The sequence below is a fragment of the Hyperoodon ampullatus genome (assembly GCF_949752795.1).
Source record: "Hyperoodon ampullatus genome assembly, chromosome: 13".
Classification (NCBI taxonomy): Eukaryota; Metazoa; Chordata; class Mammalia; order Artiodactyla; family Ziphiidae; genus Hyperoodon; species Hyperoodon ampullatus.
In genome coordinates this window covers 88,970,323-88,984,350 of record NC_136926.1, presented here as the reverse complement: position 1 = coordinate 88,984,350, position 14,028 = coordinate 88,970,323, and the positions used below count along the sequence as shown (strand labels likewise).

Sequence of the window (14,028 nt, the reverse complement as noted above, 5' to 3'; positions counted from 1 at the left end):
TTCCTGCGTGCGGTGATGTGCAGACACAGAGCACCGGCATCAAGCACTTTCCTCTTTCAGGTGAGACCGACACCCTCTTACAGTTCCTTTCCTCTAATTTTAACGCAGGTAAGGGCTTTGGTCCAGGAAATGTTGACTGAATCTCACATCACTTGGAATCTTGCTGGGACAGCAGATGGGATGAACAAAGATCAGCGTTACCCCGGAAGCTCAGAGCCGCGGGTAATTAGCACGTGAACTCACCACGTCCGCCCACCTTGCAGGGGACTCGGGGCGGCATCAGGGAGGAGCCCATCACCAGAGAAGTGGCGCCAAACAGGGGTTCAAATGCTGGTTTGGCTTTGTCATCTCCCTGACCTTCGTGTTCACGAAGCAAAGGGGAGGGCAGGGTGTTCGGGCAGCGCTCTTCAACTCACACCGCGACAGGACAACCTGTGTTTCCTCAAGCCTTTCTTTACACGGACGAGGAGGCACCTTCATAACCTCACGTGCGTCCTCTCCCACACGGCCCGCCCAGAGCTGCCTCCCTCTGTGACAGGACCCTTGACACTGCAGGTCTGACACCCACGCCTTACTGTTTCCTACTGCTGACGGAGACGGATGCGTCACTGGTCGCTAGGCCTGCAGCCCGAGGTCCTCCTCTGAGCGGAGCCGTGTGCCCCTCCTGAGGGCCCCTGTGCAGCGAGGCGGCAGCCGCCTGGTGCTCAGGGCCTCGAGGTCACTGAGTCGTCAGTGCTTCATCGACAGACAATGCCCATCTCGCAGGAGAAACACACACTACCGTTTTACTATGTGAAGAACTGGTATGAACGCTGAAGCCTCTCAGCGGCTAAATCTAAAGCACTAAGCATCAGAGCCTCTACAATAAATGCAAAGCGTGCAAAGTGCTTAACGTTTCTGCCCCAATGGAAGCGTTCCTAACCTCGTTACACCGAAAGTACACATTTTCTGAAAACAGTAAAGTCGACAGGAAGAGGAAGTTACGAAAACCATCACTGTTAAAACCACTGTCAGGCCTCCCCACATCTGGCCTCTGCTTGTCATCTGCGAATGATCAGACTGACACGGCCGATCAGCCGACCCCTTCCAGCTAAAAGCGCTGTGGCCACTAAGCTCAAATCCACGTGCCCCCGAAGGCCTCGCAGCTCCCAGAGCTACGTGGGGCACCAGCGCCTCCTCCCGGGCCCTCTCTGCAGGTGAACCGTGGTCGCTCTCAACGCCCTCACCGGGGTGGCCGAACCACCTCGGGTCTGCGGTTGAGGTGCTGCTTGGAGGGTCTCTGCACCCACTGTCGCTGGGACACTGCCTGCGGTTTCCTCGTGACGGCCTTGTCTGGACTTGCTGCAACTTGGGATTCTACGGCACACGGCGCAGCCTGAGATGGGGCGAGCCCTGCTCTCAGGAACCTCAGGAAGCGGCGATGGCCACAGGCCCTGGGGTGGGCAGGGCAGCAGGCCGAGCAGGGATGCCCCCCCGGACCTTTGCTGGTGCCTCACCAACTGACCCCTAGCGAGGCCAGGTTCCAGAGGGGACAGCCACAAAGAGAAGCCCGAGGCCGCGCCTGCAGACGTCACTTGCTATTCCCACGTGGGGTGTGGCCTGCTCAGCGGTGTGAGAACTCTGCAAAGGAGGTGCGTCAGTGTCCACACCATGCTCCCAGGGAGCCGCCGAACAGCCACATGCTGAAGGTGAGCACGCTTAACGTTAGTTACAGGATGGATTAACTGATACGCTGCCTCTGTGTTGGTGACTAACGTTTCCTACAAAGGCACCAAGTGTTAAAGGGGATTTAAAATGTATTTCCCCACTGACAAGACCAAGACCCATCTGCAAAGGCGTTTGCATTTAAAAGTACTTAGTTTAACATCCCTGTAACTAATCCTAAGGAGCTGGGACACACTGCAGGTGCCAATGTCCACTGATGGGCCCCAGCGGGCCGGAGCCCAAATGTGCCTACGCAGGGGAAGCTGGTGCCCTTCGCCCCGTCCCCAGCCAGAGCTGGGGGCCAGGGGGCCCCTGTGTCCACGCACGAGAGCAGCCAGCACAGAACCGCAAGCCCGAGCTAGGACAGCAGGTTAATGCATCATCACGCTGCTCCCTTCCAAGTAAGAGAGACTCTTCTGTCTGCGCTGAAAGTGCTAACTGCAGACAAACACAAGCAACACGGCTCCAGAGCTATTTCCTAACGGATTAACATTTTTTAAAAGAACCCTCATAGAGAGAGTTTCTACTTTTCCACATATGTGTGGTCCTGACCAACTTCCAAAGTGGCCCGTGGCATGCAGCTGACCGCAGTGACGGCAGCCTGCCCTCCGGACTGGAGCGCGTCTGGTCACGGCCCGTGGGCCCGGCAGAGCAGGGAGGTTCTCGTCCGCCTGCAGCCTGTGGACCGACTTAACTGGGCCCCCACCTACCAGCTGGGAGACTGAAACTGAGTTTGAGAGACCTTCCTGATCTTTCCCCTTCATCTTCAAGAAACGTCGAGAAAAAGAGAGAAGCCAAACGTTAAGTGTCCAGTGGGCGGACTGAAGCCCGCGGCCCACTCACCTGCGATCGTGTGTGCGTACAGCCGGCTGCCGAACGTGAAGACGTGAAGCTCGTACAGCTTGGCGATCTTCTCCAGGAACCCCTTGCAGTGAGGACGCAGACGGGTGTGCAGCATCGGCTCGCCCCGGCCCAGCTGGAAGTGGAATATGCCCTGCAGAGAACAGGCCCAGTCACAGGGCGGGAGCGGCCAGTCAGGGGGTGGGAGCCACCGCGAAGGCTTGGCCCTGCGGCTCACACGTGACACGTGACAGCTGCATGGGTCACCGGCGGAGTCTACGTGCAGTGAACCCCGCCCACTCCACAGCAATGCTCTCCTTTCTCACGCTCTATGGGGGAAGGGGGCTCCACCTCCCCTGCTGCGGTAACCACGTACGGTAAGCACCCAGGACGAGCATGGAGCTACCCAGAACGACCAGGTAACTACCCACCTGGGATAACTTCCTGTGATGACTATGGTACCTCGGCTGTCCGAGGGCTTCACTAAGAGGCTATCAGGACACCGGTGGACGCTTACACACCCTGACCGTCCTGCCAACACTGTTCCTCTGATCACGGACAAAGTGAGCACCCCTGAGAGAGTCACCGCACACAGCGCAAGCAGCAGAGCCGCTGCGGACCACTTAGACCCCACCTCCAGGGGCTACTGACAGCGTCTCCCAGAGCTAGTGGTGAACACAAACCAAGGGTCCCACATCACTCAGTCTGACTCATGGACGGTTTAAGATGCAACTTCACTACCTTACAAATGAAACACGGAAGCTGAAACAGTATTCGCAGACACCTTTAGGAGACAGATGAAATTAGTAACCCCAACGTGCTTATACGTGATTAACGTGCACGCATGTCTACTCTCCTTAGGGAGTTAACCTTTGATCCTTTTAATCCTTTATCATTTTCTCAGTAGTAATAAACTAAAAAGAAAGGAAACAACCTGAGGCCTAGTTAATTTTTTGCTGGCTCTAAATTCGTCACACCCCTCATGATGGGGCTGTTCTGGTAAAGCATCTGGGAGTGTGAAATGGTATAAAACACCTTCCACCATACTCAACAGCTAAAACGTCCAGAAGCTGCAACAGAAACATCCTTAAAATCCCAAGTTAGGATCTCCGACATTAAGCATTCAACATGCCTCTCTGGCTGTCACCAGCAGGTGTCCTGTGGGTCCGGAGTTGGGGGCGAGGCGGGGGGTTGCCATGCGTCCCGGATGCCGTCTGGGGGTCCAGAGGGGCCTGGCCAGTGGGCAGGTGTGGGCAGAGGCACAAGGAAGCCCCCAGCAGCAGTTGAGCGCCGTCCACACGGCCCCGAGGACACCCTCCTGCCACACAAGCTGAGAACGGGAGTGGCGTAACCGTGCAAACTCTTATGAAAGGAATGAAAAGGCCCGGCTTCGCAGGCAGAACGAGCGCCGAGTGGCTGCGGTGCTCGCCGCAGCCATGCCCTCAAGCTCCGCCCCACCCAGCCTGAGTGCAGCGGTCGTGATGCAGGAAACCCCCGAGACGCCTGCCAATCGCGGACGTCACACAAAGAGCATCTTACAGAAGAGCCCATGACGTCAAAGACTTACGTCACTGAAAACCACACGCCGTTCTGTGGGTGAGGGACTCAACACCAGCGCTCACCAGCTACTCACCGTCCCCCGCACCGGGGCCGAGAGCGTCCGGAGCAGAGTGACCTGCGCCTGCTCACTCACTGATCCGTGAACCCAAGCTCCTTCAGACGGAGCTTGTAACAAGGCTGCACGGGCCTGGGCCACTGCTGAATGAGCTGCACCCACCACCCCACCCCCCGGAGGAGCTCACTTTGTTGGACATCTGCTGGCAGTGCTGCTCTGTTGTGTGGATCAAGGTCTGGTCCAAGTCCACCATGAGCACTAGTTTTCTGTTGCGATGCAGTCGCTGCTGGTCTTCCCTTCCTAGCTTTTCAGCTTGCTAGTTAAAAAGGAAAAAGAGAGATGACAAAGGAAGTACATGTGGATCCAAAGCAAAACTCGGTCTTATCAGAAAACAGAAAAGGAAGCTGAGGGTGGTCTTCACTGTCCCGCACGCCTTGCCCGCCTCGCTCACAAGCCTAGCGGCCTGGGGACTAGGCCCCAGTGCCCAGAGCCAGTCCTGTGTGGTCCAACCCTCTTCAAGCCACTCCGCCTTGTGACTGCTTTTCATTAAACAGGTAGACCAGTGAACGGGGGCCGAGAAGAAAGTGGCTGTGTCTATACAGACTCAGCTGAAGGCTCTGGAGCCGCTCAGGGCAGGCGACCGGCAGAGCTGAGACAAGCAGTGGGCCGAGCGTGGGGCGGAGGGGTGCCGCTGTCCGCTCCTGAGGCGGCTCACGCAGGACGGGCGAGGGTTAGTCCTTCACAGCAGGGATGACGGGGGCGCCTTCTTCTCTTTCTATCCTCAAACTTCCTTGTTTTGTCTTAAACATACACTTATGTATTTGTATTTGTTTAAATTTCAGCAATTCAGAAAAACCAGAATCACGTACCTGGCACTTTGTCTTTCCCGTGAAAAACAAAGCAGGTACCTATCATTTAAAAGCCCACACCTAATAAAATTATAACTCTGAAGAGAGCTTTTACCTATTACTTGCAAAAACGTAGAGCCCTGAGACTGCCTTGCGATCAGACAAGAAGCCAGTTGTTACAGAGCCCCGTGAGGTGGGCACCGTGCCTAGTGCCCTGTCCTGGCAATGCTCACTCACCCCACCCTGGTGACAGGAGGCCTCTGACCAACACGGCAATGTACGACAGCAGCCTTTTTCTTTCCCGACATCTCTCCAGCACTTGTATGTCTTTGCACATGAAAGCACAGCACCGGGTCCTCTCCCTCCACCCCACGTCCACGCAGCCGGCGCTGACCAGACCTGACACCGCGCCCTGCTGCTCGGCCCCCTGCTCCCCGGGCAGGAGCCCTCGAGATGCCCTTCCTTCACCCCTGCTCACGATCCGCCCGGGCTCTGCACCTCCCCCTCGGCTCTCTTCCCACCCCGCAGCTCTCCAAGCCCAGGGTCCGGCTGCAGCACCCTGGAGAGCTCCCGACTCAACACACCCCGCGGAGCAGTGCCGCCTGCAGGTGGGATCGTTGGGGAAGGAGGAGGAAGGGGCGCAGCCCTCACCGGCGGGCAGGCCGCATGCGCCACATAAACCACCCGTCCACCGCGGCCACGCTGGGAACACAGTGACGATGACGACAGAGCTGGTGTCTTCTGTCGCCCCTGACGCTAAGAGCGGCCCACAGATACGCTCACAGCTCTCAGGAACCGTCTTCCCAACCGCTGCCCCTGCCAGCGGCGCACTTACCTCGGAGCTCACCATTAGTTCGGGGACGCTGTGCACCATCGACACGGTGGCCGTGGACAGCGGCACCTGCGGCCTCCCATTCTTACTCTGCAGCCTGCGAAGTGAGAAGGGGCTGCTGAAACGACACCTGCAGCTCATTAACTTACACAGAAATTTTAGTTCAGACTTTAGCTGATGAGGCCGGGGGACTTGGTGCTGAAATTTCCCCCACTGTCTGAAAACAGACAGGAAAACCGAGGAAAAAATTAAGTACGAGTTCCCTTTGAAAATAAGGATGGCCCCACTGAAACACAGAGGCCCAGAGCACGAAAGTACAGGACAGTCCACACTGCTCTACACGTACAAACGGGGGAGACAGCTCAACAGTGGTGGCAAACTAGCGCAGGCTGCAAGATGGGGGCCTGGGGGCTGTGAAGTGCCGGCTGCGTCCAGGGACAGCCGGTCCCAGTGGGGAGCGTGGTTCACTCGGCGGGGATAAGAAGGCAAATCCCAACCCGCCAGCTGTTTCCTACCACACCTGGGGTGGGCGGCAGACATGCTTTAGTGCTTCCAGAGCTCAAAGAAATCAAGCCAGAGAGGAAGCGGCCTGACTCACGCTACACGCGGGCAGATGAGGGGCAGTGGAGACAGATCCTCCAGCCCGAGCCGCTCGGGCGTCCTGTCCCTCCACGCTCACACCCACCGCCCTCGCGCTCCAGGGGTCTCGGTGTCCCACTCTCAAGCTGCCAGAACTTACTGGGTCAGGTCTTGGCCACACTCAGCACACAGGCCCTTCATGACGACGGGGTGGCTACATCCTTCTAGTTGCACCAGAACCGCCCTAGAATCGGGGTGAAAACGCTCACAAGTTAGCAAGAACGAAAATCTCCTGCTTTACCCAACTCCTCTAGAGAGCATCTGAGTGGGCACAAAGGCACCTGGATTCTGGTACCAGTTCTCCTGGTGACGCTTGTGTCCCTTTAGCTTCACATCACCCTCCAGGGGTGCCACTTCTCTGGCTATAAAATGAAGGGCTTTTTCATCTACGGTGAAACACCTGGGCCCTGTGCCAGTGTCGCGAGGGAGGCCCTGCTGGGCGTCTGCCCACAAAGCACAGACTGTGAGGCCCGGCGGCCTTCTGGTCGGCGCCCCACACGGGAGGGCGGGCGGCTCTGCACCCCTCCCTCCCCACCTGTCTCTGTCCTAAAGGCTCTGGACTGCAAATGATGTTCACGGGCAGACAGAGCTGCCAACTGTGGGGGGGACCCAGGGAGGCGACACCCCTCCTCCGAGCAGGGCCTCCTCCCTCCCCGCCCTTCCGGCCCGTTGCTCATCACGGCCAGCCACACGGTGCCCTGGGCCAGGACGCCGCACCGGCCCCCGTGCTGGGCGGGGAGGGCACGCCAGGCCCCGCCCTGGCCCCGCCGGCCCGGCCCCTCTCCCGCCCTCATCGCCGTCTCAACCCCTCCCCGAAACTGCCTCCCTCGTCCCGATCCTGGACAAGCCGGAGCGGCGGACGAGCGGCTGCCCCGAGCACACGCGGCTCCTCCCTCGACCTTGCCCCTCTGGTGGCGCCTGCTCCAGGTGCTGCCCGCCTCGGCCACTGGCGATCCGGCACCCAGGGGAGACCTGCCCTGCTGGCCTTCTCCACGTGTGGCCCCTCAGCCCCCCACGTCCACCCAAATCCCTCCACAAGGCGCCCGCGGCCCCTTCGCCCAGCAGCGCCTCCAGGGCTCTTCCGCCCGTGGCCTGGTCGGGGTCTCTGCTTTCCCAGCTCTCACGGCACCTGGGCCGCACGCAGGCCATGCCCTGGGTTCCAGGGTGAGGTCACTGCCGGGCCGCACCTGGTCCTCCCCACCCGGTCAGTTCTGGGGGGCGTTCACTGCTGACACGGGGCGCCCACCTTCCCAGACCCCCCCCGCCGGGACCCTTCCCAGCCGGCCCTGTTCTCCTGCGCCCGAGGGGAAGAACGGGGCCCAGGAAGCGTCTGCGACGGCATGGTGGAGCCAGCAAGTGGACCGGAGGCGCTCTGCTCAAGGTCAAAGGTGCACCTCAGACATCTGCTCACGGGTCAGGGGTGCGTGTGGGCCCTTTGGCACCTGGTGAAAAGTCTGCCGCTCACCTCCGGGGACGCTGGCGGCAGGTGTTTGAGAAACAGTAACTGGCTCACCCACCAACCCAGAAGGTTTAACGATGCTGATGTTGCTTACACCTTAGTTACAGGTTCTGCTGACCTGCTGCCTTGTGAGAGCATGCAGGCCACACGAACACCAGTGACCCAGGGGCTCCCGGGCCAGGAGCGATGACCTGGGGGCCCAGCCTCCACACAGCGCTCCTCCTGGTAGGCACAGCTGGTGGAGTGAAACTGATGGGGTACGGCAGCTCAGAAACACTCAGCCCAAGTTAAAAGGCGGGGAAACAGACTTGACAGTCACCCGTCCGTAACCGCAGGGGATTGGTTCCAGGACCCCGCAGGGAGCAGAATCCGAGGATGCTCAAGTCCGTTATATAAAATGGCCTAGTATTTGCATATAACCTACATGCATCCTCCTGCGTACATTAAATCACCTCTCAGTTACCTACGATACCCAACACAATGTCAACGCTATGTAAATAATTGCCGGTATGTGGCAAATTTAAGTTTTGCTTTCTGGAACTTTCTGAATTCCCCCCCACCCCCCAAATGTTTCGATCCAAGCTTGGCTGCATACACAGATGCGGAACCTGTGGCATGGAGGGCCGACTGTATTTTCTGTCAATTACCAGATCACTCAGAACCGCTCTCCAGGGTCAGAGCTGTCTATCCCAGCTGACCTCTGTATCTTTGCATGGGCTGAAAAAATTCCCCCCAAAAGAGATAAAATGCCAAGAGAGAGGGAAAGGGAATTAGACAGGAGCACAGCAGCAACGTCCTTTTCAGCACAAGTTGTTTCCTCCTCCAGCTCTGCAGACACTGCTCCGGGCCAGGTGAAAGGCGCCGAGTGCGCCGCGTTCTACCCTAATCCTCCACACAGCCAAGGGGCAGATGCACTGTGAACTCTAAAAACAGCGCTTCAGCCAAGGAGACAAGCCGCAGAATGCTAGGCCAGTCGCCCATAAAGGTCAACTTTCCTGGTTCGTCCCTGAAGAAAATCCATAGGATAACCATCAAATGCAATTCCTAAACAAGTTATTTTCCCCACAAATACACAAGTATCAAACTCTCCTGATTTTTTTGTACTCATCAGCTTTTGTGTCTGCTCCAATAGGAAGGTCAGAGAGCACAGGGTGTATCAGAAAGAGCCGTGTCGGGGAACTGGGCCCCAGCACGCTGCTCCCTGGAGCAGTTGCTGTCAGGTGTTGGGTCTGGGCGGGTCTTACAGGTTAGGAGGGCTACAGGGTCTCTTCTAAGTGCTAAGCCTCTGAGTACTGAAGGATATTGGAGGAAAAGAGACTATTTTGTGCACCCAGATTGTGGTTTCTAAATGCCATTCTCCATTAAAAGCAAGCAGGATTTCTTGGAGAAATGGCTGACTCCAGGGCTGGGGACGGGAAAGCAGAAGCCATCTGTGTCAGAAAACAGGACCAGGCTCTACGTTAATGGGACCTGGGAGGGCGCCCGCTTCCAAATCTAGGACAGTTTGAGCATTAAGGCAAGTAATCGGAATGGACCATAATCCACTGAATAAAATAAGAACCCCTGAATCCACACTGATAAATTAGTTGTTCTTACTGAGGAAAACGAATCAAGAAATAAAGCACAAACGATGAAATTAAGAACATCAGCGCTGTACAACCCTGATAAAAACATCAGGTTCAGACAAGCACAGATAAAGCTGGCTGGATATCCATGGAAGATGCAAAGGCACATCTACAGAGCCTCCTCCCGTGCCGGTCCTTATCCATCACCAAACTTCTTTCCTGATTACTTTATGTGTATATTTCCCTTTCCTTTGGCGACATCAATGTACCCGAGTGAATTGAAAAAACGCAGACAGGTGAGGGGGAAAGACATCATCAGGTACACAATTAACAGATTGACTCTCTGGCAGACAGTGCCTTGTCAGAAAATGTTCAAATCCAAGTAATTTCAATCCACATATATATTAGGAAGACAGAAACAGACTCTCATTCCATCTACATCCCCCCAGGGGGACGCTCTGGATGAAACGCAGCCTAAGGAGAGAGCAGTGCAGAGGCAGCCCTGGCGAAGCCTCCGCAGGGGCGGTGCCGGTGCATCAAACCCTCTTGGGACCGCAGCCCCTTCCTCTGTCTCAGTCAGAACAGTCCCCATTCTCCCCGACAGCATGAAGCACTACAAAAACGTGCAATCCCGTTACAGACCACAACAGTATCTACGGATTATTTCCACTACACCCAGAGGCAGGGCTTCTACGCTCCTGCAACTGTTCACTGCCTGAGAACCACCTCTGACGTGGTCAGGAGGAGTCCTGCAGAGGACAGTGCAGATGGAGACAGGGACAACTCCAGCCAGGTGAGCCCGGCGCTGCGCTGGTGCTTTCCTCCCCCACACACCTGCCTTCCAGGAGAAACGCTACCACTCTTCAGGTCCTCAAAAAGCCCCACGATGAACCACTGCAGTAAGATACCCCAAGACCTGAAACACCAAAAACACACCAAAAAGAAAATTACTCACAGCGGGGAGCCTGTCACTCTATCTGATTGGTTACGTGACCTCACTGGGTTACTCTGATCTGCAGGACTGGCTGTCCGGATCCATGCATGCACGTGAGTCTCACTAACTGCTGTGACCAGTAACCGGCCCGTCTGGGCCTTGGTGGCCTTTTCCACGCAGCGGAACAGAACCACATGGAGAAAAGGTCTTTCCCTCAGGGGTTTTCTACACAGTGAAAGAGCAGCATCAGGGTGCACCTCCATCGTTTAGCTGGCAGGTTTACAGGCTCATTATGGACCAAGCAATGGTCAGGTTAAGACGTGCCTTCAAAGTAACGCTGACAGTGTGCCACACACACAGCGCAGCGAGCCCCTGTCTCCTAAAGGAGGCCATGCAGACAGCTCTGGTGGCGGATGCGCTCAGTGGGCAGGGGCGGGCGCCTGAGCAGAAGGCTGAGGACCTGGCTGCCCACCAAAGGCGAGAGGAGAGGAAAGCATGCGGGATGAGACCCCCAGGATTGCGGGGGAGGCCAGCTCTATCCTGGCCACCCACTGCTGGTGGACTAGGTAGAAGATGCTCAGAAGCCAGAGGGGCAATGAGAGCAACAGGGGGAGGAGCAGGGACTGACGCCCCCCGAACCCCCGGGGAGGGCCAGGGTGGGCAGAAAGGGAACCGAGCACCCAGGGTACTGAGGTCCCCACAGAGGAAAACTGCACAGCAGCCACTAAGCAGGAGGCAGGGATGCCCACCTGCCGCAGGTTTCTGTTCTGCCGAAGAAAACCACCACACCAGTCATGTGCACACGCCTGTGGGCACACCACTGGTCAACTTAGGGAGAAGATATAAACTGACAGGTCCATACACTTTAAAAAAGAAAAAAACCCTTTACTAGATTAAAACAGAAGTACGACAGCAAGAGCCCGTGGCAGGAGCGTGCACTACTGCTTCTCATCCTGACCTACCTGTGCCCAGGCCGCACCCCCTTCCTGAGGTGAGATGCAGAACCGCACCAGGTTTTACAACCACGTTTCGCAAGGTTTACTAGAACCTAAAGAAGTGCACGCCTCCCAACAGCGGACACTACGACAAGCATGGAGTACGCCTGATTCGTCCTGTACGCACTATGACCCCCTAGTTTTCCTAATTTACAAACGTGAAGTCTTGGGGGGAAGCACCTATTACAGAAAGAGAGAAAAGAGAACACAACTGTCTTACAAAGAGTGCAATTCCGGTGACGGAGAATTTTTTTAAAAAAAGGCCTGCTGCCTCTGATTAGTAAAGTCACTAGTAGTGACTGCCGTCCAGCCTTAGAAGTACAGGCAGCCACGCAGCTGTGGGCTCTAACTTACAACTTCTCTCACAGCGCAGCCTTCAGCTGCCGCCCCGGAGACTCTCTCCCACCCAGTGCCGGGCCAGGACCCCTTCCCGGCCCAAGCCCAGAACTCCCTCTAGAACTCAGTCCCCTCCCTCCTTCCCACTCACCCGGGGGCCACCACCTGGCCGGGCTGCGCGCACAGCTCCCGCACCACGCCCGCGCGCTCCGACCTCAGCCTGCGCTCCGTGCGCACGCAGCCCCCGGAGCCGACGCGGGTAGGGGCGGGCCCGGTGGGCTGCGCGGAGGCGGCGGCCTCGCACACGGCCAGCACAGAGCCGATGCGTACGGCCGCGCCAGCCGCCACCCTCCACTCGAGCAGGCGCAGCGGTCCGGGGCCGGGGCAGCGCACCTCGGCCACGGCCGGCGGCTGGGCGCCTTCGGCGGGAACGCGGCCGCTGGGCGGTGCCTCCATCGCAGCCGAGCGGAGGCGCTGTGGAAAAGCGGCGGTGGGCGCTCAGGGCCCGGCGCCCATCGCGGGCTACCGGGCGACCCCGGCCCAGACGGAAGCGGCAGCGGCGCTACGATTCTCCTTTCGGCACCGGCTTCCAACAGTCGCCCGTTCCGCGCCGACTTCCGGGACAGCGTGCGACATCACGTGCCACCGCGTGCGTGCGCGCAGGCGCCGAGGGCCTGGGTGTAAACACGCCCACGCGGGGCCCGAGATGTCCTCCGCCGGCCATGGGAACTGGGCGCGTCCTAGGACCACGCTTCTGCGACTGGGCCCAGTGGAAACAGTGTTCCTTCGCCCCATCCACCACATAAGCGCCGGCATCTGGGGCTGCGGGTCGGCATGCAAGGCGGGGCTGCCGGCCCAGAAGCCCCGTCAGGCGCTGAGGCTGGACATCGTGGGACTCTAAGTCCCGGCGTGCAACGCGCCCTTCTGTACCACGAATCCCCGTAAGGCGCCGTGAATCCCGGCGGGCAACTCTCGCAGTCCCCGTCACCGGCTGAGGGCCGGCGTCATGAGAACTACAAGTCCCGGCATGCAACGCTCTGCTGTTCCCACAACCCTTTATGCGCTGAGGGCTGGCTGGTGTCTTAGGACTGCGAGGCCGGAGTCCCAGAAACCCCATCAGGCCCTTTTGGTCCCGGCATGCAACAGGGGCTGACGTCCCACAACTCCTCCCATCACGTGCTGAGGCCGGTCGTCCGTCGTAGAACTACGAGGCCCAGCGTGCAGCGCGCCGCTGTCCCATGAATCCCAGTCAGGAGTTTGGAATCCCGACGTGCCTCGCGGGAGTCGTGGACTGTGGTCCCAGCAGGCTGTGCGCGGTCTGGGGTTGGAGTTTGGTGGGCGCCGGGATCCCCGCGTCGCCCTGGGGTGCGTGTTTTGGGGTCTTCTCGGGGTCTGGCCCTTCCCGCACTGTCGGAGCCGCCTCGCCGCCGTGCCCGCCTGGGGAGGCCAGGTGCACTGTGCGCAGGGACCGGGAGCCACTGTGGAGACAAGCCGAGCCATCAGGGAGGAGTGGGAGTGGTCGTCGGCGGGGGCCTTCAAGGTCTTTCTTGATAGGATTTCTGAAGAGCTGCACTTTCTCTGGTGGGATTTGAACATAAGCACCTGTCCCAAAGGCAGAGCCCCCAGGTGCATGAAGCAAAAGCTGACGTAATTTAAGGAAGGCAGACAGCTCAACAGTAGTACGTGCATAATTTTGCAGCACTTTGCTTTCTTCCGCTTCACAGATACTGCGTTTTTTTTTTTTTTACAAATTGAAGGTTTGTTGTAACCCTGCATGGAGCAAGTCTGTCAGCACCAATTTTTGCAGCAGCCTTTGCTCACTTTCTGTCTGAGTGTCACATTGTGGTAATTCAAGCAAACTTTTCCGTCGTTACTGGTTACGCTGATCTGTGATTGATGTCCTTTGGTGTTGCTGTTGTAGTTTTGGGGCGCTGACAGCCGCGCCCAGGTAAGGCAGGGAACTTAACTGATAAATGTGTGCGTTCTGACTGCTCCACTGACGTGCGTTCCGTGTCTCAGTATCTCTCCTCGGGCCTCCCTATCCCCTAAGACGCAACAATATTGAAAATAGGCAAATTATTAACCGTACGATGGCCTCTACATGTTCAAGTGAAAGGAAGAGTCGCACGTCTCTCACTTTAAATCAAAAGTTAGAAATGATTAAGCTTAGTGAGGAGGGCCTGTCGAAAGCTGAGATAGGCCGAAAGCTAGGCCTCTTACGCCAAACAGTTAGCCAAGTCGTGAACGCAAAGGACAAGTTC

At 57.7% G+C, this 14,028-nt stretch overlaps 1 protein-coding gene across 1 annotated transcript in view; it reads right to left on the bottom strand.

The window, feature by feature from the left end:
- CTDP1 (CTD phosphatase subunit 1) overlaps positions 1–12,223 on the bottom strand; it is a gene marked incomplete at its 5' end in the record, with an annotated part of 45,712 nt that extends 33,489 nt beyond the window's left edge. The window contains 5 exons of the mRNA XM_079717948.1: positions 2,548–2,698; positions 4,347–4,475; positions 5,843–5,936; positions 6,579–6,662; positions 11,919–12,223. Of these exons, the coding sequence (XP_079574074.1) occupies positions 2,548–2,698; positions 4,347–4,475; positions 5,843–5,936; positions 6,579–6,662; positions 11,919–12,223 (763 nt within the window). The remainder of the gene's footprint in view (positions 1–2,547; positions 2,699–4,346; positions 4,476–5,842; positions 5,937–6,578; positions 6,663–11,918) is intronic.
- Between the last annotated feature and the right edge of the window lie 1,805 nt (positions 12,224–14,028).